Source organism: Anser brachyrhynchus, assembly GCF_964034855.1.
Source record: "Anser brachyrhynchus genome assembly, chromosome: 20".
Lineage (NCBI taxonomy): Eukaryota > Metazoa > Chordata > Aves > Anseriformes > Anatidae > Anser > Anser brachyrhynchus.
The window spans coordinates 1,381,779-1,404,046 of record NC_137713.1 but is presented as its reverse complement, the minus strand read 5'-3'; the positions used below and the strand labels follow the sequence as shown (position 1 = coordinate 1,404,046).

Here is a 22,268-nt window from a genome sequence, read left to right as displayed (position 1 = left end):
ATCTAGCCCAAATTTTAGTATACTTGTATTAACGTTCCTCTCTTTTCATTAAAAAAAAAGTGCGTTTTGAGAGAGAGGTTTTTTTTTTTTTAATCCCAGGTATATGATCTTTTTTTCAAACACCTAGCGGTCAATAGGACATCCGGGCTTGAAGTTTTGACTTCTTGCCTTGATTTAAGATATTAAAGACATACATAAATTAAGCCAGAGAGTTATTCTGCTGAGTTCTGCTCCTGAAATTATCCCAATAATCTATGCCTTCATGCTTTGCCGCCTGCAGGCCTCTGTGCTTGTTTTTGCCATTTATACCTAGAATTGGTCTGTGAGCTGTACTGGACTATTCTGAATTACAGTGGCAAGCACTGCAGAAGGCAGGGCTGAGCTCCACCAGCGATCCAGCAGGTTGCAATGGTTCCTTTTTGTCCATCTGTAGGTCCCTGGTAAAATTCTAGCTAATAGTCAGGGCAAACACGCCAATTCTGTGCTGAGTGCTGCTGCTGCCTGTAACTGAACAGCAGTGCCTCGGTATTCCAGCTGTCAGGTAAGTTCTGCCAGTGGTTACACGCCAGAGAGAGAGTTGGCCAAATGAGTATTAGGAACATCTCAATACCCTTTTTTTCAATCTAACAGCTTTTCTCAGTTTCAGTGTTATTTGGCAGTTCTGTTATCTAACAGAAAATGGTTTCCTCTCTTTCCCAGAAGCCAATCTGAAAGATGTCAGGGTGCTAGGTTGGATGTACAGATTTGTGTAAGCAGGTTGGTACCAAATCCAAATAGGTTTGTAGTGGGATGCGGGTGTCTGTTTCATGCAGGTATGTATATCCCACGTTCTTCAGTGGTGCCCCAATCTGTTAAAACTCAGCCCATCTTACAACATAAGACCTCCTTTAAGCTTTGAGATACAGTTAGGAAACAGCTGCTCATAGTTTAAAGTCACTGTATACATTTACCAGCTTTTTTATTTTTATTCCAAAACTAACATTGCTGTGGTTGCTGGACAGGTGGGGAGTTAAAAGACGATGTGCTGATCAATCTTCCTGAGGCACGCCGAGAGAACAGCGCTACAAACACGACCGAGTCCCCTGGCTCCTCTGCACCCGCACGGACTCACGCTGCACTGAACCTTCCCAAGGGCAATAGCCAGCAGGCACGGTCTGTGTCAGTGTCTACAATCACGTCTTCAGATTCTCTCTCCTCCAGTCATGGACCTTCAATCTATGCAGATAACCTCCTGGACCCTTTTGCCTTCCCTGCACACAGTGGAAGGTTAACACCAAGGACTCCTCATAGCATCACCATCACTCCCCCAACCACGCCTCAAGCGAAGAGGCGACATAAGTTGAAGCCACCACGGACTCCTCCTCCTCCTTGCCGGAAGGTTTTTCAACTGCTACCTAACTTTCCAGCCCTCACAAGGAGCAAGTCCCACGAATCACAGTTGGGAAACAGGATAGATGATGTTCCCCCAATAAAGTAAGTGTGATGCTTCCTTCCCCACAGGCATTGCTGGGCTGTATTCATCCCAAAGGGCATTCAGTGCTGCAGGTGTGATGCTGTGTAAAAGATCTGGTGTCCAGTTACCTGACTGCGGTTTCACTGTGGTCTTACAATCTGTATCAGTGGGATATTCTAAGATAACCAAAAAACCATCTTAACTGTACTTTATTTGAAATTTCACCTGCTGGGGAGGTTGGGATGACTGCTGCTATTAAAGGGCCCTGCCAAATATCCTCAGGTATCTAATAGCTAATTCCACATCCTATCATTCTTTTTTGACCTTAAATGTTCCTCACAGTTCAGGTGGCTAGTGTCCTTTTATGTTTTATCTTAAGATGTGTTTTAGCTGCTAGTGTGAGCTTTAAAACATCTGTCTATATGACAACTATACCTCCACAAAAAGACAAATGGTCTTAGGCTATGTATTATATATATATATATATTTTTTTGGACTGATCCAGGCTTTGAGATGCACTTTGTTGGGGGGCAGGTGGGATGAAAGGTATTTATCTAATTTAATTTAACTAATAGTTGAAACCAGGAAACAAATGTGCCTTCCAGAGACTCTGGCTATCTCTAAACATTGTAGAAACTTAGATCAGCATCCAAATTCTCCAGCTGGCAGTGGACCACTATGACTTAAATAACACTGACCTCCTGGAAGAGTTCAGAGAGCCTGTCCTACTCAGGACCTCCTTGCCAAAAGTACACTTTTAGATAGGGGAAACTAGCCTAGCTCAGAATGGAGCTGAGATTTTGGGTAGACAAAGTGTGTTCTTCTGATGCTGCAGTACTGGACTGCCGGCTGACTGACACGAAGGAATTCATTGTAAATGTGGGGCCTAGTAAGCAGTACAGTACTCTTTCACGTTTTGAGTGCATATGAAGTATACACTAAAATGCAAATTGCCAGGCCTCTAAACGTAGCAAGTAAGTGGTTTCCATTTAAGAATGGGTGAAGTGTGACCTTGAACTGAAAAGACCTGTGGCCAACACACTGCTTTGTTTTGAAAGTCAGTTGTAAGAACCTGTTTCTGCTGTGATACAGGTCCTATTGGTAAGAGTGATAGGAGGTGCAAAATATGGCACTTTATTGATTTGGACCCTGCCATGTGGAGCCTTCCAGCTGTCTGAGTTGTACAGTCCCATTCACATGTCACATCTGCAAGCCAAAATTCAGGTGCACTCTTGTATGGTCTGCTCCTGGGCTGGAGCTGGGGCTCTGCCTAGCAAAGTCTAATATTTGTAGGCAGGCAAATACTGGCTATGGAGTGACTTCAAGAAGGGGTGCAAAACCAGAGTTGTTTGTAAATCCGATGTCAAAGGTTGCAGGAAAGTGTTTCTGCTCTAGCAAAGTGTGTATCCTGTCATGTGAATATAGATGTCTTAAAAAAACAAATTTCTTTTCTGTTCTCTAGGTTCGGTAAGAGATTTTTACAGGGTTGTCTTCATTTCATTGACTGGGAGAGAAGAACCTGTCCTTGCCAACTACCTGCAGTATGATCATCTCTGTGCAGCCTTTGGAGGTCCTCATGAGGGCCTTGTATCCCAGAGTTTCTGTTAACTTTAACAGGAGCTTGGCCAGCTGAAGAACTGCAGGATGCTTACAGGGTCTTTGTATCTGGTACTTCTTCAGATAACAAAAGCAAGGAAAGGGAATGCTGACGTTTAGAGGGTTAAAGCAAGGGGTTTGTGTGTAATTGCTTGTCTGTGACCTCAGAACAGATACTGGTGTCCCTTGGTACTAGAAATAACTTCATATCTAACCATTTGTCTTTGGATATTCACTGCCAAGTATCTCTGTATTGAAATTAGACATTTGTGTGCAACTTTTTGAGAAACGCTCCAACACGTTCCTAAACGTAGAACACTTCCTCTGATGTTGATGAGTCTATTAACACATTTAAAGGTCTACAGGACTAGGACTTGTGCTTTTATCCTGTAATGTATCAATGCCATTTGGTGTTTTGTCTCTCCTGATGAGACTGCATGCATCTCATTTGCTGATTTTTTGATCCTGTTGAGACTGCATGCATTTATCTAATGGCCTTTAAAACAAAAATCCCAGGAATTACTTTTAGAAATGAAAAAGCATAAAGAGAAAATTCTAAAATGAAGATGTAAGCAGAAGTCTGAGCATTTCTCTGTGGAGACTGATGGAATTTATGCAATAAATAAAAAAAGGCATAAGAAACAATTCAAACAGAAATTAAGACTTTGCTGCTTCTGTGCATGTAGTCATGTTGTCTGTTTTAAAAATTACGCTTTAGGCTCTTTTAAGTCCCATTAAATTCCAAACTTTGTTACATTCCTTGAACTCTTAAGTAATGGTTTAGACATCTTAACTGATATGATGATTAATGCACGATTAATTAATTGTGGTTTGGATGTTCACGCTAGCTCAGCAATATTCCTTGGAAAAACAGCTAGTGATTCCAGCCTTTTCTTAAGATGCAGAAGACCACAGATGCCTTAAAAAGTTCACTGGAGTGATGATAAAAGAGAATTTGGTGCCATCTAGGGCCAAAGAGAGAAAGTGTCTTTTTGTAAGCCTTGACAGTGTCCAGTCTGGAAGCTGTGTTGCTGGCTACAGATTGAGTTTTCTCCAGATTTGTAACATGGCTATAGATTTAATTCAGGAAATATGCCAGAGTCTTAATATTTGAGAGGTCTTAAGAAGCTTTGTGGTATATCCACTGGAGCACTGGACTGGGATTTTGGGGTCTAGGTCTCCTTTTCTGCATTTATTGGCTAGCTAAGTGATCCGACCTAGATCATTTTATTCTTCTGGGTCACACTGGCTCTGTCTATGAAATGGTGATAATAATTTTCAGTGTAAAAGAATACTCCGACACCGCATGAAAAGTGGGTGATAGTATTTGTGGTAAACCAATTGAAAGTACGCTATTGTCCACTTTGTTTTGAGAATGGGCTAGACCTAATCAGATGGACTTCTGTAATCCCTAAATATAAAACACACTGATTTAACAAAAGGAAGGAAGAATTATGATTCCACCACCAAATCTTACCTTAAACTGCCTCCATGTGAAACAAAATAAAAGAGTAGTAGCTGGTAGTTTTACCACAGTAGGCAAACCAATCTCAGCTGTACTCCTAGTGGAGTCCTGGCTACTAGTTCTTACCCATGAGTGTTTACATCCAGACTTGTAGGCATGCTGGTGACTAATACGTCCCTAAAACATCCTTTTGTTCTCCATCAGAACTCTCCCAAGGATCCCCTCAGACAGTACGAAGAGATTTTGGCTTAGCTGTAACACACAGGTAAGCAACACACGCTGTGGAAGCCACAAAGGGAAGGGGTCAGACCAGGCCAGCTTCCTATTTAACGTGTTTGTAGAAGGGAGGACTGTTATTAGATGGGCTTGAAGTTGGGTTGGGCACCTCATTTCTCAAGTTCAGCCGTTACTCTGTACTTCAGATCCATCTGTTTTTAATGTCTCTGATGTGTCCAGCCCCGGAAATCTTTTTTACAAAACCAATTGACTTGCGGTTCCACAGTGACTAATGTACCAGCAGCAGTAGTGTTTGGGGGGGGGGGGGGGTCACGTCCAGGGTGATAGGAGTAAGTAAGAGAAATATGTAACAATGCCTTTTCTAAAACACTTCTACCCTTACAAATGAAAGGTAAGCTTATTCTTCCTCCCTGTGTGGAAAGAGCATTTCCTTTTTTCTTCCTAGTAGCTTCCTCCGTTCCCCCTTCCCAAATCCAAAGTGAAACTGGGCCAGCTGGTACTAATGCCAAACAAACCTATCTGTTTGGTTTTTTGGTAAAGGGAATAATGCTCTCAGAGCCACCACCGCACGCACCATAGGCTGGGTCCCAGTTCTAGGAAGGTGCATTTAACCAGCGCAATGTGACGTCCCACTGACCTGAAAGGGGTCAGCACCTGGTGGGCAGTGCGTGCCTGCAGGCTGGACTTACACATGGAGTGTGCTGGCTGCCCTCTCTAAGCACCTGCTTGTTTCACAAGGCAAAGCTCACAGTTTGAGCTGCTTTTATGGAAAGAGGTGAGATTCTATCGCTTGGGTGTCTTTGTATGGAGCTGCAGAACTGCAATCTGCCATGTCTTGCTAAGCTGGGATTTTGAGGACCTTCCGATACATGTGTTCATGTACACCCTGTCTCCATAGTCAGGGACACCCCTGAGCACCTCTCAGCCCTGTTTCAATAATAAAGGGCTAGCAACAGTTCAGCAGAATTGATGCCAGCCTTCTTTCAGTTGCTCTTGATCAGAAAACTTAAGAAGTCTTTTACATAATACTATTTGCCCCTTTCAGAAGAGACTAAAGGAGTGTGGCCTGTCCATAACTACCGACAAACATAGGTTCCTTTAGATACTAGTTAACATAATTTTTCCCCTCTTCTCTCTGATTAGGTTCTCTACAAAGTCTTGGTTATCTCAGATTTGCCAAGTCTGTCAGAAAAGCATGATGTTTGGGGTGAAGTGTAAGTACTGCAGGTAAGCACACAGAGATGATCTCTAACGTAACAAGTATCTCAAGATGTGATGCAGTATTAACTGTGGCATCGCTTTTTGTTTCAGTCAAACTGGCAATAGGATGCTTTGCATGACTTATGCTTAGGTTGGGAGCCTGACGTGGAGGAATCAAATTTAGTTCCCTGCCACAGGATTCGTACCTGATAATGGGCAAATCTTGTAGTGGGAACTAGATACCTAAATAACAGCAAGGCCTTGGTTTTGATTCTCTGTCAAATTCTGAAAGTCCAGAATGTTGAAATTTCAGCAGTTCCCTGTCGTAGGACGGGAGTCAGTGAAGATAACTAAATTAGAAATAAATGATTTCTAGATATGATAGATATGATTTCTTAGATACTAAGATGTCTACGTACCTTTCATTAGCCTAATGGTATACATAACAGGATTCTTCATATAAATGTATCGCCTGCTTTGGGGCCCAGAGCTTTCCAGAACTCTCTCTGAGATTAGCATAAGTAGTACAAATTAAGGGTAGGCTTCCTCTTTTGGGGAAAGAACAAGTTGCTATTTAACATTTAATGTTTCTCTTTTAGGTTAAAATGTCACAACAAATGTACTAAAGAGGCACCTGCTTGCAGAATATCCTTCCTCCCCAGTAAGTTTTCTACAGATTCTTAGCACTTCAGTGTAGCTGGTGGTATCATGAGGACAAGTCTGATTTAAAGCTTTTTTTCCTCCCTTCTCCAATCTGTTTTTCAGTAACCAAAATAAGGAGAACAGAGTCTGTCCCTTCTGATATCAATAATCCAGTAGACAGACCAACAGAACCACAGTTCGGAACTCTTCCCAAAGCACTAACTAAAAAGGTACGTGGTGACAAAAGTGAGTCTTCTGTCTGTAAGTCACTGGGGAGCTACAATAAAGAGAGGTCACAGTAGTACCTTGCTGGTTGGAGCAAGAATGGCACCTTGATGCAAAGAGACTTTGGGATGTGACGTTTCCAGCATGTAAAACATTGGATGCGCACAGCTCCAGCCCCCTACTCACTTAAAGAAACCATGCTATGATTGAGGCTGGGGACAGCTTTCCTTTCTCTGTCGTTCAGTAAACATTGAGGGGAATTCTGTATTTCTGTTGTTTTCTCAGTAGCAATTTTTCTTGCTTTCCAGGAGCATCCAACAGCAATAAATCATCTGGACTCCAGCAGTAATCCCTCTTCTACAACCTCTTCCACACCATCTTCTCCAGCACCTTTCCAGTCTTCCAATCCTCCTAGTGCAACACCTCCCCCAAACCCGTCTCCCATGGGCCAGAGGGATGGACGGTTTAACTTCCCAGGTAAGCCCATCTCTTTCAGGAGAAAAACTCTGCGGAGATGAAAAAGGCATCTATGCAAGCAGAGGCTAACCACGACTTTTTAAGTAGTTTCAGGTTTCTGAATATATAGTTGTCTTATGCAAAGTTCGAAAGTGTGTTCTGATACCTGATAAAAGGAAATGCTCTGCTTTTAGAAGTTTTAAAGTTGTATCAACAAGATACCTTTGCAGAAGACAAATTATTGAGGAGTGCTGGTACCTTTCTTACCTGATACAGTCTTTCTGCTTTCCTTTTCTTTGAAGAGTACTAAAAAAACCAACAATGCTCTTTTTTCTTCCTTTTTCTTATTGTAATGTAAAATGCATGCTGCCTGCTTTGTGATTTAAAGCCTCTGGTGAACACATAAGTAAGCTGATTGCTAGAACAAAACATGAAAATGAGAACTGGGATGAATTACTTTTATCACTATCTTCCAAAAGAAAACCAACAGTCAACACGCGTTTTTAGAACATCTGTCAGATGTGTATGGTGAAAATAATTTATTCCACATACTTTGTACATTTGGGTCCTTAGTCTGTAGTCCTTACCAAAGCTGATAGAGGCAAGACTTACATAGTGAGAACAAACCTAATTCCTTCTATCTGGAAATGAAGTCACATGCTGCTCAGTAGCTGCTGCATCTAGCCTTTAATACTGCTGTATTTTGCATCAAACTTTTGATCTGTGAGTGAAAGTTGCTGTTCTTGCCTACTCGTAAGGAGCAGAAGCAGTGCCAGTTTAGTACAAGGATTCTACTGCAACTACTTTGTATTAGGACATATAATTCAAATTCACTGAGATTAAAAAAATAAATGCTTGCAAATGGCTCAGAGCTTCACCTCTCTGCACGCATCTTGGAAAAGCTGAAGCTGAAGAAATAAGAAAAGATTGAAGCACCAGCTTTTATCCAGGCCTGCCTTTCTGCATCCCTAGGTTCTCTTTAAGTTTGCTTCTGCCACTTCAAGTCCAAATGTATTGTTTTCCCACCAGACTGTAAGCTTATTGGTAACATAGCTTTGACTTGATAGGTACCATCTGTCTTAGTCTTTGAAAGATGCATGTGCTAAAATTCACCCCCCTCAAGCAGGCTGATTGATAATCTACTAATCTGTTAAACAATGACTTGGGACTAATTCATTGAATGCATACGGGACACTTGCTGATGATCCTCTAACTTGTTTTGTTGTTTTTTTCCCTTCCTCATAATTTTTTTTGCTGTCCTTTTATTAAAAAAAAAAAAAGCTGCCTACTACATTCAGCATAGACAACAATTTATCTTCCCAGGTGAGTTGATTGTTTTAATTCTACTAACCAGCTTCTGCTGCCAAAAAGTAACTTTTTTGTAAAATTCTGCATGCTACCCAAGAATGATAATTCTGCTTTTGGGAAAAGAAAAAAAAGTATGCAATACAATTAAAAATTTTTCTTATCTCAATATATAGTTCAGGCACTCTGTCCTTGTATTTAGGTACAACTTCTAATATTCAGTTGTAAAACAACAGATTTCTACTATGGGATTCTGTACACAGCTGTGTTTTTTCTTCCAAAAAGGATAACTTTTAGAGTTATATGCTTAGTATAAATGGGCCCAAAGTTCAAGAGTGCTTGAGTTCACCTTTATGAACAGATTTTCTTGCCTATGGGATTTAAGAATGATGCAACAGAATTCATATTTGGATTTACATGTGCAAACTCTTTTCTTAGTCACTTAGTTCATAAACCCTTAGAAACAGCTTGTTTGTTTCCAGAGTGAGAGTTGGTAATGTAGGATGCCAGGTATACTCGACATTTGTGAAGGATTTGCAACCCAAGTTGAGTTTCCTGTGCGTTGGTGACACTGGTTGTACTGGGTGCAGTTGGAACGCATGACCTGCAGGAAAAGATGAAACCAAATGCCCCAGTTATGTGAGGATATATAGGTAAGTGAACGTGAAGGAGACTGGAGCTGGTAATACACAGCTGGGTAAGTACTAGGAAAGATTAGGATGGTTTTTAATGAGTAGATGTATAAAATCCTATGGTCAGAGGTTGAATTTATTTTCTAATTCCTAAATCAGAAGCAAATACCTGTTATTGTAATGTTAAAATTTCAGATCAATAAGAGATCTAAGTGTAAAATATGTAGCATTTTTTTGTTTTCCCAGAAATTCCCAGTCCTGCACAAGTAGCACAGCCTTCAGAAACAGCTGCAGACACTAAGTAAGTATTGTTTCTAATTCTTTTACTTCCGTAGTGTTTACCTGATAATCTTCAGATTTTACTCTCTTACTTGCCACAGTAAGCTTAGACAGTCCTTACCTTTTAAGTGGAGCAGTAATTCTATTTTCCTTTGGCCTACTATAGTGCTATCAAGATCTGTTTTCTATTTACTACTTCTCACTACTTATTCCACTAATGGCATAGGTAGCAGCCCACTTTTCTAATTCAGGTGGATATGCAAACATTACTGTCATTGTAAATCTGTCTTCTCTTGCTAGAGCTGAGGAACAGCCAGACACAGATGGAGTTGAATGTGAAGCAGAGGTAGGTTTTCTGGTTTGCCCTTGTGTACAATCAGAGATGGCACGTTGAAGTACAATGTAAAATTTGTGGCTGTGGAACTGCAGGTGTAGACTAGCTGGGCCTTACCTCAGTTCCACCGATCTGTCTGTACTGCAGAGATCTCAACTGAAAACTCATGATTTCTGTAGCTAGGCTGAAACAATGAAGTATTCGTAACAAAAAACAACTTTTTTCTAGTTGGGCTAAGACGATATTTTTCAAATGTCTGGTTCACTCAATTTGGTGCAGCTGCTTTTATGTTACAAGAGCAGCAGGCCTGCTGCTGGAGTTACGAGGTCTAAGTACTCTGCAGACCTCAAATCTGGAAGTACTGCATGTGTAGGTGCTTCCAGTGTTCAGGTTAGCTCATGGTAAATCCTGCAAGCACAATCCATGAGATTGTGTGATTTCTTTAGTGCCTAAGCACACGTTCCACTGGCAGTATGGACACTGAAATGGGCTTCTTTGGGGATGGGTAAACCAATAGAGATAGAATCAATGATTTCAGCTCAAATTACTGGATTCTGTGTCAAGCTTACTGATTTTTTTGGAGCAAATCTAACAAGAGAATTTTAGTAATCTCAAAAAAAAACACAAAACAACAACCAAACAAAAAAATCAGACCACGACCACCAACAGCAACATAAGAAAAAAGAAGAAACACCACAAACTCAAAAATCACCACCCCACATTTATTTGGAGAGTGAAGTGGTTTTCGAGGCTTCGTTTTGGAATGGTCTCTAGCTTTTTTTCATTCACTGAAGGGCCAAATCCTGAGTGACGTTGAGCCCCTAGATGTTGGTGCTGGTTCTAGAAGTTTAACTCAATGGGATAAAGCCTTTCGTGTCTTCACCAGCACACGGACATCCAGAAGATGTCTTTTGTAGCTTTCTGAAATGGCTTTGTCCTATGAAGCACATCTTTGAGCCGTAGTCGAGTATGTACGTCCAACCCCGTGAAGTCCTCTCAGAAGAGCCTCTGTCACTGGCTGGTAGGCTGCTTTGTCCCTCAGGTGGGACTCTCAGCACAGGTTTCTTTTCTTTTTATACACAGGTGGAAGAACCAGAGAGTAATAAATCAGAACCCGAAGATGATGAGGACGAGGTGGAAGATCTGCCAAACAGGCGGCCACGTTTGCAAGGGATGATTTATCGCAAACCTAGCCAGACCAGCGTCTACCTGCAAGAATGGGACATTCCCTTTGAACAGATTGAACTAGGGGATCCTATCGGCCAAGGGCGATGGGGGAAGGTTCACAAGGGGAAATGGCATGGAGAAGTAGCCATCAGGCTGTTGGAGATAGATGGGAACAATCAGGATCATCTCAAGCTCTTTAAAAAGGAGGTGATGAATTACAGACAGACCCGGCATGAGAATGTGGTGCTTTTCATGGGAGCATGCATGAACCCTCCTCATTTAGCAATCATCACCAGGTGAGGATATAGCACCGTATTTCAGTATTACTATACATGTTTATTTACTGCTAATAGTAATAATATAGAATACATTTCTATAATTATATAAATTATATATTTGCATAACAAATAAAGTATTTATGGTATTATATGAATATATTATAGTTTAAAATAATTATATATAAAAAATCTGGAACAAGCTGTTCCTCTGTCATCTACTTCCAGATGCATCCAATTCAGCACAGTGGCAATAAAACAGTATGTGAGGTTGATAATACAGTTATTGATCTTTTCTGTTCCTTTTAGAGACACTTGCCGATTAGGCAAGAATATTACTATTTTTCTCTCCTCTTCTGTTTTCAGTATTTTGTTGATATTAGGATTATTTAGCCCCTAGATAACAGCTTTTGGGGATGTTCATATGAAGGCTGAATTTATGTCAGGCCAACAGGATGCCACTCATAGTTTGGCAAGGAGGTACTTACTCATTTCTAGTTGTCAATTCCACAGGAAGTTTCCTGCTTAATTGAGCAATAGCCCCAGCAGAAGCAGGTGCTCAGGTTTTGAAAACTGGACTGCAGCTGTCAGAATAGCATAGCAAGAACTGGGCCTCTGAAGAAATACTTAAGCATTTGTTGTATATGTTTGAATGTGCTTTAACGGTGGCTCACCTGTACGTGTGTACACCCATACAGCTGTAAATCAATTGGGCCCTTAAAATTCTTTGAAATGGCATTTCCCGGCAGTTCAAGTAGGAGTGGGATTCTATCAACATATGAAAACCAGTTGAGCATTCAGTGTTGATTTTTGTTTGCCTCCAATGTTTTAAAGGCATTTTTCAGGACTGTTCCTCTTTTCTGTAGCTTCTGCAAAGGAAGGACACTTCATTCGTTTGTAAGGGACCCCAAGATATCCCTGGATATTAATAAAACCAGGCAGATAGCACAGGAGATCATTAAGGTAAGCGTGTACATCCTGCTAACAGAGACATCTGCTTTGTGAGTAGTGCCTCAGCAAGAGCCTAGAGAACGCACAGCTGGGGTGGTTCGGTAGATCTCAGTAGCCACGCCTGTAACTTGCCACAGCGTATTGTGGCAGGAAAAACTTGAAATTGGATAAAGAGAAGCGGGCAGTAAGCTAAGGACCTGAAAGGATAGAAATAGACCTTTTGCTTGCTAGTAAGGGGAGGGAGAATTTTGGTAAGGGGAACCATGAAGAAATGCATGACACATTTCCTAAGTTAATGCATTCTGAGGTAAACGTTATTTTCCCCCAGAGTTGCACAGTCTTCCAGTGCTTGCATTCAGTATTGCTCAATTGAAGTAACATTTCTAAAGCTGTTTCAGTGTTTCTGCTGAACTGAGCAGCATTTCTGCTGTTTTTCTTCCTGGAAGAAGTATCCTGTGATTTTAGTGAGCAAGCTTGTGTCAGTTGCTCATTGTTCTTACGCATACAGACTTCTTCAGAATTGTGAGTCCATGGGTGCTTAATGCTCTTCAAGTAAGAGTACCCTTCCAGCAGCCCTACTATGTAGAGGATGAAAAGCATTTCAGAGGATGAGCACGGAGCTAAAATCTCCTTGCAGACTTTCCCTGCACCCTTCCTGCATAAGTCAGACAGTTGCTGTGTCCCCACTTAAAATTCATTATTTATTCTGGAGTAAATGTGTGTTAGAAAGCAAAGCATGCCCAGTTAGAGGCTTGTAAATAAGAAAAAAAAATGACATCTCTGAATATAAACTTTTTCCTAGGGCATGGGCTATCTTCACGCCAAGGGGATTGTACATAAGGATCTGAAATCCAAGAATGTTTTCTATGATAATGGAAAAGTTGTGATCACTGACTTTGGATTATTTGGGATTTCAGGTGTGGTTCAGGAAGGAAGGTAGGTGGAGGTTTCAATGCTTTGGTCCACTTCTAGAGTGATAAGTAATGATCAAATAAGGAAACATTTTGATGCATTACACAGTACAAATGAGGAGTGTTGATTGCTTTAGTACTTAAAAATGTTTTGCACTTCTTTTTTTGCAAGCAGAGTCCTTTCTACGCATCCAGTAGCACACAGCTAGAAAGTTATATATGAACTAAGACTCTGAACAAAAATAACTTCAAGCCCAACAGTGATCTGTAGAGTCAGGCCAACACTTGCATTTTTTTTTAATATGTCTAGAAAAATAGAAAGTGTTAGCCAAAACAAAACATTTCAGTAAATAAAGGCATTAGGCAAAGCACAGATATGAGCCATGTGCTGCTTCTTGCTTTACATAAGTGTTTCACTATGGCTTCTTTCTTTTGAACTCAGGAGGGAGAATGAATTGAAGCTGCCTCATGACTGGTTGTGCTACCTGGCCCCTGAAATTGTTCGTGAGATGGCCCCTGGCAAAGATGAAGACAAGCTACCTTTCTCCAAAGCTGCAGATATCTATGCCTTTGGGTAAGAGAGGAATACCTGAGAGTACCATGGGAGCATGCGAAACGAGATACGGCACAGACCTGAGCCCTGCCAGTCAGTGGTCCTCTTCTCTCAGACTGGGGATTGTAGCTAGGATGCGTTTTCCTCACCCACTACAAAAGACGTGGGCAGGACAGTTTGATAGGGAGGTGGGTAGGCTGGGAGGGATTTGCTGCACAGCTTTATACACCTTCCAGAGCTTATCTGAAGTAATTGGGACTGTGTCAGGGTTTTGCATCATTCTCTTTAAGAGCGGGCAAAGCCTTGATTTGTCTGTTGATGTTGCAGGACTGTGTGGTATGAGCTCCAAGCAAGAGAATGGCCCTTCAAGAACCAGCCTGCAGAGGCACTCATCTGGCAGATTGGAAGTGGCGAAGGAGTGAAACAAGTCCTTGCAACTGTCAGTTTGGGGAAAGAAGTGAATGTAAGTACATCAGTTGCAGGAGTCTTTCCAAACAGCTGTTCACTGGGGATGCTGGAAGAGAGGGAGCTGCTTAAAGGGATCTATTTTACTCTTATTATAACTCTAAAGATAAAGGGCAGGAGAGAGAACAGGTTAGAATGAGGCTGGTTGGATTCCAAGTCTCTTCCCATTATTGTCATACAGAAGTGGGCATCCACTGGTACACAGGATACTGTTTGATTATTAGAATGTCCAAAACGTCTGTTAAAAAGCAGCTCTAGCTGGGCTCCCACAAATCACACTGCTCAGTCAGTTGCTTGGTCTGAACAGTTGACATGTGAACTAAGAGGAGATAATGAGCCTGAAATATCCTTTGCAGGAAATTCTCTCAGCATGCTGGTCATTTGATCTCACTGAGAGACCTAGCTTCACTGTCCTCATGGATATGCTTGAAAAACTGCCAAAACTGAATCGTCGTCTCTCCCATCCAGGGCATTTCTGGAAGTCTGCTGAGTGAGTATCTGCTGTTGTTGAGAATACTTGTGCTGCTCAGAAACTGCTAACTGGTAATTCCTGTGCTTTATTTTGCCTTCCTGGGGTCTGTCAGCCCTTCAGTAGCAGAGTGACTGCATGCTGTTCTGCTTTTCTAGTTACCTAGGGTATTATGCAATGAAATTTGCATGCACTTCAGACAGATAATTTCCTACTTCAACATATTCACCTCCCTCCTCCTGTAGATCATTTATCCAGCTTTGTTTGGTTTCAGAAAGTATCAACCAACATCATCGGAAAGGGCCCACACTGACCAAAAAGTGATTAGAATTTCCTCCATAATGGCTGGTACTGACTGAGAAAGGTCACCACCTTGTAACCCTCCTAAAGGGACGTATAGGAAAAAAACAGACTTCCCTCCCTTTCCTTCCCCTTTATGGAAGACTCCCCAGTTCGCACAGGCAGATAAAGAAATGCAGCACTAGTAATTACAGCATCAGTGTAATTGATTCCTGGAGAAAAAACAAAGTAGGTGCTAATCATCGCGAGTATCTCTAAATTGCTTGGCACATGCAGTGAACTGACAGCTAGGAACAAGTTGTGTTTGGACTGAATCTCCAGGTTGGATTCATGTCAAGGTTTGGACCAAGGAAAGATAAGTCAAGAGCTGACAGATAAATCCTTGTCAGATCATGATATTTTCAAAGTCAGGATCGATGTTGCAATTGGGGAAGAAAAGTGTTGTAAGATCAAGCGTCTGTAAACTGTCAAAATTGGGAGAGATTCCTCAAAAATACCTGATTGAACATCCTGTGACATCTGTCATTATAGACGAGACCAGAATTTAAAACTCATTCCAGTTCAGAATAGATGGGCATAAAGCCATGGGGCCTAAAACTTTCAGTCTCCCTTGTCACGAATAACCTGTCAGTCAGACAAAAATGGATCCCAGCTCCACTTCTACTAGTGGAAGCAAAACAGATACAATTTCTGGAGCCCAGAGGCTGAAATTCCCACCTCAGACACCAAACTGATCGTTTATGTCCGTTGCCTAATCTCCAGTGCTGTACAGCCTCGCTTTGGGCACGCAGCAGGGTCTGCAAACAAACTCCAGTTGGCAGAAATGGGAACATGGCCTCGTGCTTCCCCTAGGAACGCTCATTCCACAAAACCCACGCGCTTGCCAAACTACTTCCAGGCACAGCTTGTGGTGGCCAGGTCTATACCGGCTACCTCAGGTGTGCACGTTTCAGCTCTACTGCCCATTCCCTTCAATCATCCTGCTGCAGCTGTGACAGTTTCTCTTTTTTTTTTTTTTAAAAAAAAGAAATGTTTATATTTCTTTAAAACTAATTCTCCCCTGTCTCAAAGGAGGATCACGGTGTTCAAATGGTGTTATAACAACCGTTTCTTTGCCAGGAGATTTGCATGATATCGCAGTGTCCTTTGTTAATTTTTTTTCCCTTTCTACAGAAACACAGTGCCCTCCAACACGATGGTTCTGTGTGGCAACGCTTTCGTGCCCTCATTTCTCCATACTATCAGATCCACTTACGCTGGATCATTAACGCTGGCTGTTTGGCATCTTTTCTCCTACCTAACCAGACAGGGCTGACCAGACAGAGCCCAAGGTGTCTGCACATTCCCATGCAGGCAGTCACACAACCCTGCATTGTCCTCTAACAGCACATTGGAAATTAACTTGAAGTAATGCTTCCCATTTGGGCAGTCAGTTCATGAGAGTGCTCATTTCCAGAGTAATTTGCCAAGTGATTATTTTGGATTAGTGTTTCCATAGGGAGTTCTTCTTGAACAGCTTGTGGAACTGTGCCTTACAGAGCAGCTACCCTAATTATTTTTGCCTGGGTAGACGCAGACCCTCCCCCTCCTACTGCAACTGCTTCCTGTACATTTGCATATATTACTACTTTTTCTCTGCTCAAAGCATGTAACGGGAGAATTACTTTAAGCGTCAGCATTACATATCAACACTGACAGCTGAAGTAGTGCTCAGTGAAATGAAAATGCAGGCAGCTCAGTTGCTTTTTAGTCCCTGCAAAGTACATCACATTCAGGTCACACTTGGAAGGCTCTCCACAGCCACGTCAGCCAGAGACCAGATTCAAAACCCAGTAAAGACACGTTCACATCTCCTCCAACCAATCTTTTGAGAAATATTGCACTAACCCCACGCTTTATTCTGATGTAAGCTTTATAATAGTTCACAAGGGCTTGCTTTAAATAACTGAAGACTAACTCTCACGGTGTCTTTTTCCCTTCCCTCCCATATTTCTCTGTAGGTTGTAGCTACTGGTGCAATAATGGGTTCCACCTTGCATGCTTCCATCTGTTGCATCCTAACCGGCAACTTGGACAATCACCTTCCATTTAAAAAAGCGAAAACAAACCACGAAATTAACCCATGGACATAATCAACACTTTATCCGAATTCTCCTTTTCTGCCTTTTTCTGCTTGGTGTGGGCTGTTAGCTTGAATAACAACAACTGTCTGCAAGAAGTTACTGTCTAACAACGTGGCCATCTCTCACTTCTGAAGCATTTCATCGGGCTGTAGCTCCCTCCTGCAGAGGGCCTAGTGATCTGCTCTCTGACTAACCAGGTGCACGCAGCGGAGGGCCGGGCGTCCTGCCCAGCAGGCCGGGGGTTTGCCGACACGGGCGGGATGTGCAGGTCCCCCAGGTCTTGCGAGGCAGAAGGGTGCATTTTCCTAGCTGCAGTCTGAGGTGGTGCGTGTCAGCCTTAGTGCAGGGCTGGGGTTTGTGACCAAACAGAGCAGGTGCATTTTTCAAAGGCACAGCTGACAAGTGAACACTTCACTTGTGTTGCAAACCACCCTGACTCAAGGGCCAGATTGCGCTGGTCCTCCTGTGGGATGAGACCCAGCATTGCATTGACCTGAGGGGCAGTTCTTTTCAGGGGGCGCAAGGGTAGTTCTTGCGTGAAAAGAAAGATGGTCCTTGCTCTGCTTGGGGCAGATTGCAGTCCCCTAGCCTACTTGGGAACAGGCCCCCAGCGGTGCCCAAAACTGGCCCACGGGGGTTGGCTGAGATCAGCTACAGTGCTGTGCAAAAGAGGAGGAAAGCCCTTCTTTCCCTCTTTCTCCTCCCCTTGCAAATCCAGTTTTGAATTCTATGGTTTGCTCATGTTTACATCCTCTGTTCAGCAAAATGCCTGACTTCGCATTAGGAGCTTTGCAGAATTGCAGGTAACACACTTATGTGCCTTTTTGGAAAAGATCTTTTTTCATTCCTTACTAATTCATGATTTTGAATTTTTTTTTTTGAGGGGAAAGGATAGGGACAGAGGAGGGTAAGCACCAGGAACCAGAGAGGTTTTTACTGTCCTCAGTGAGGACAAATACATGCACATATTTATTCTCTTAGAAAGTCAGATGCTTGCACACAACGCTGAAAAGAATGTATTCAGGCTGTCTGCTTTGCTGTCACCTGAGTGCATATGTGTAAGAAGGCATTTTGAAGTGAAAATGTTTATAGCTATGCTAACAGCTTAAGGGTGAAGGAAAAGACATCTTTATTCACTTGCTACAGTCTATAAAGAGGAGCAAATGGGTTTTTTGAAATGATTGATGTACCTTGTCAAAACCCTTCCTTTCCCTTAAAAAAACAAGAAAAAAAACCAACAAAAAAAACCCAGTCAAACCAAAACAAAAGCTAAGTAATTTTTTTCCTTCCCTCTTTATTTCAAGGAAAGCAAAAGCGTGTTGAAAACAGGTGTCAGGCTTCTACCCACCTTAGGTATTTATGAAAGTCTCCTGCTTCTCCCATTTGAGTTGTTTTTTCACTAATGAGGTTAGCATAACTAAGTTCACAGGTTTGCTGCTTAATTTCTTAAAACACTTTGCTGGATGATCTGAAGTTGTATGAGACCAGAATCCAACCCATTTAATTTCTTTTTATATGACTGTAGCTTTATGGGGGAAAAACAACAAGGAACCAAAAATAAACAGCTCTTTCCCTTTCCCTCCCCCCTCTTTTCAGCATTAACAGTAGCAAAGTTGTCCTGCGTTTTGAAAGATTTGGCTTGGGAATCCTGGAACCAAGTAATCAAAAGATATAGCGTGGTGTTTAATTGTCTTGTGATAATGTTGTCTACCTACTTACACAAAGCATCAGAAACCTTCACTGAATCTTCCAAGCTACGAAACTGGTGCAGCCACAGCTGAAAGCCGCATGACCATCAGTTCACAGGCCTGTGTTGTTTGCAAAGTCTGAATTCTGCCTGAGCACCAGCAGTTATTTAAAGAATGTTTACATGATACTTTTGTGTGAACTATATTTTTTAAAACATAATAAACAGTGAATCAAGTTTAACTACAGCCATTCAAAAAGCACTGAAAAGAAACCAACCTATTTCTAGTTCCTTCTTGCGTCTGTGGTGTAAATAAGAGCTATCTTTTGCCTTCAAAATATTTGTTTTCCCGAAGACAGGTGGAACTGGCTTCTTTCAGAACAGCTATGCATCTCGTACAAGGTGTTGAAGTTTTAAATTATGTTTTCCTTTCACTAAGGCAAAATTGATCCATTGCGTTGTGATTTTGCCAAACTGATTATTCAGTTTGTGATTACTCTGTGATTTGTTTCAGCAGGGTTGGTTCAAGCTCTGGGTTACCTTGAATTAAGTTACACTAATACAAATCTACTTCTTACAGGGGAGTTGGTTATCACGCCCCCCAGAGCAGGGTGCTGACATGCTGCCAAGACCGGGTTTAGCTCCATGCACGCGGGGAAGGCAAGCTCCCAGCTGCCAAATTCCTCTTCCCAAGTTTCAGGCGCAGCAAATTCTAGTCCCCTGAACTAACAGCACTGTTGGAAATGTAACGCTGCTCAGCCAGACTAGATGCTTACTGTCCCAATCACCACCTCATTTGCAGAACAAGTGATGTTTTCCAGAGCTCCAGGGAGAGGCAAGAAAGACACGCGTAAAAGCTATCCATTTCTCTCCCCTGTGTCCTTTCTGACTGACTCCTGGAGGTGGTCATGTAAGTTTGCAAGCTGTTGGTTTTAAGGCATTTAGGACTAAACCGTAGTTTTGGGGAAAACTAAGCACAACACAAACCTTACAACCCAACAGCTCAGACTTGTTTCAAAAGTAAATTTTAAGACATAAAACAAAACACATGCTCCAGTGTGTAATATGCAGCTTATAAAGGATACAGATTATTACCGCATTTAAGGTGACTGATGCATTATCCCACTTAGCACTAGTACGTTACACACCTCCTCTATACCGTTCGCCATCATTACAAGGATTTGAAATGAAGATTGCAGGGAGAAGAGCTCTGAAGTCCTCCATAAAGCATGCAAAGTAGCAGGCCCTCAATTTGGCTATTTTACAGATGGCTGACTTTCATAGAAAATTAAGTGGCAAAAAACTTCTGAGTTCTGTTGAGCAGAGAGCTTCACTCCTGCTATATGCGTAAGCCAGTTATATTCTCTTAGAAATATTGTGCTACAGTGACTTTTAAGATGTGTCTCAAATTAAAACAAAAAGTCGGTTTTGGTGGTAGCCAGGTGTGGCATTGTGGTACTCAACCTCCTTCCTCCCTCCCACACTGTAAAGCAACTCAACCCCTTCCATGTGCCCTGTGCATCTAACCTACACCACCTGCTTCTTGTCAAGATTTGCTGTTTGCTCTCTCACAATAATACTGTGTCACAGGCTTAAACAGAGGTTGTTTTCCCAGCAAGTGCTGCTGAAGTAACAACGGCACGACACCCCCAAAAGTGGGGAGGAACGCGCATCATAGCGACACTGAGAGGCAGACCCCCGGGCTGAAGCCCTCCCTTGGCTGCAGCAGCCCCCTTCCCAAACACACGGCCTTTCCTCGCCTGTTCAGCAGTGGTAGCGCTGCTGCGGCCACGTGCAAGCGCACTGCTGAGAAAGCAATATATCCTCCTCACTCTTAATAAGGTGACTGGCTGGAAGGACAGCCAGCACTGATGACTAGCCAGCTTAAAACAAAACAATAGTATTAAAAGACATACAGAAAACTTGTTTTTCCTATGACTGCCTGCAGGTGTAGTTCAAGAGCAGCACTGGTCCCCTGCTTTCAGCACAGCCACTTGCCTAAAACCTCACGTCCTTTCGTGCTGCGCTTTGAGGCGTGCGGAACGCCAACAGGAGGCTTATCCCTGCACACCGGCCGAGCAGTGCCCGGTGGTGGGACTCCTGTCCTGCTGCTCCAGGGAAGGGTTTCAAAATGTGTCTTTAAATCATGAGATTTGAGATCCAAATTCAACCCTTCCTTGGATTTGCGTTCAACTCCCACAAATTGCCCTTGAAAGCAAAACCCAGCCTCCTGAACCCAGTATTCAGAGAGCAGGGACCGATTACTGTCTCTGGGATAATATTTGTTTTAATCAGCTGGTGTGATACACACGAAAGTCAAACAAAACCAGTGGAGTTGTACAGCTGTGAAGAAAGTCAAGCTCTTATCCCTTACTATGTTGCAAACCAAGCGACAGTCATTCGGTCTCGGTCGCATTGTACTGTCACATGTACTGTCTCCTCGTGTGCTGGTGTAAGGGCGTGAAGCACGGTAAGCCTGTACCATTTTAGAGTTGTAAATGTGAAGCTGGCTGTACAATGCTGCTACAATAGCCACATGTCAGTAGTGAATGTAAATGGAGTCTGTAATATGGTGAAAATGGACACGTTTTCTTTTCAAATGTGATGTAAACTTTGTACAGTAAAAATTTTTTTTTTATATTTTCTATCAACTGAGTGTCTTCCAGAATTGCTATTAAATTAATTAAAAATTGTTAGTATTAATAACAGTTTCTGTATTAGTTTATGCAACCAGCAAAAAAAAAAAAAAGACAGAAGTGCACTCTATGCTAATAAAATTCTGGGTATGTAGGAATCTTTTCAGTGAATAAATCTTTGCTCTGGATAAAGCAAGTGTTACAGAATTGTGGTTTGAGCTTTTTCCCCCCGTTGACTTGTACCTTCCTGCACTGCCAAGCCCCGTGGAGGTGGGCGGCAGCCAGAGCCCCACAGGGCAGCCCCGCAGCCCCCTCCAGAGGTCTCCCCCCAGGGCTGGGTGAGCCCTGGAGGTCCCCACATTGTCCCGTGAGCCCAACGCTGCTGACCCTGCCCCAGCAAGGCAGGCTGGCCGTGGAGCCAAGGGGCACCCCCAGCCCCTGTCCCACCTGAAGCCCCCTGACCCGTGTACCTGCGAGCTCAGTTAAGCACCAAACACCTTCCCCGACTTTGGGGCACCCCATTCACCAGCGTGATCCCCGGTGGGCTTCGGGATAAGGCGCTGGCTGACGGGAGGTGGCCTCCAAGCAGGTGGCAGGTGGGCACCCTGCACTTTGAGCACGCCATTCCCTGCAGCAGAATTGGCAAACCTTTGTTTCCCTGTGGTATTGTAACCCTCCAAAACCCCAGCCAGGGAAAAATAAAAAGCAGTGTTAGAGCCTATGAGAGCAAGGGCTACAGAGAGGAGCGCTACATCCTATAGGCTTCTTTCACTAGATAGACCTGTTAGCGCACAGCCTTTGAACTATTTCCTTTCTCATGATATTAGCTATCAATCACTGCCACCCTTCCCACAGATGATACTCTGTCTTTTCTGTACTCGTGGCAGAATCAAATTTAAGGGGCCTT

At 42.7% G+C, this 22,268-nt stretch overlaps 1 protein-coding gene across 1 annotated transcript in view; it reads left to right on the top strand.

Annotated features, from left to right (window-relative positions):
- The window catches only part of KSR1 (kinase suppressor of ras 1), a 68,131-nt gene extending 46,563 nt beyond the window's left edge, over positions 1-21,568 (top strand). Inside the window, 17 exon segments of the mRNA XM_080562788.1 lie at positions 1,002-1,472; positions 1,475-1,477; positions 4,719-4,779; positions 5,895-5,978; positions 6,551-6,612; positions 6,717-6,823; positions 7,127-7,295; positions 8,556-8,597; positions 9,458-9,512; positions 9,791-9,836; positions 10,908-11,287; positions 12,133-12,229; positions 13,020-13,153; positions 13,571-13,702; positions 14,009-14,144; positions 14,503-14,636; positions 18,635-21,568. Of these exon segments, the coding sequence (XP_080418914.1) occupies positions 1,002-1,472; positions 1,475-1,477; positions 4,719-4,779; positions 5,895-5,978; positions 6,551-6,612; positions 6,717-6,823; positions 7,127-7,295; positions 8,556-8,597; positions 9,458-9,512; positions 9,791-9,836; positions 10,908-11,287; positions 12,133-12,229; positions 13,020-13,153; positions 13,571-13,702; positions 14,009-14,144; positions 14,503-14,636; positions 18,635-18,713 (2,192 nt within the window). The 3' untranslated portion in view covers positions 18,714-21,568.
- Positions 21,569-22,268: the final 700 nt, after the last annotated feature.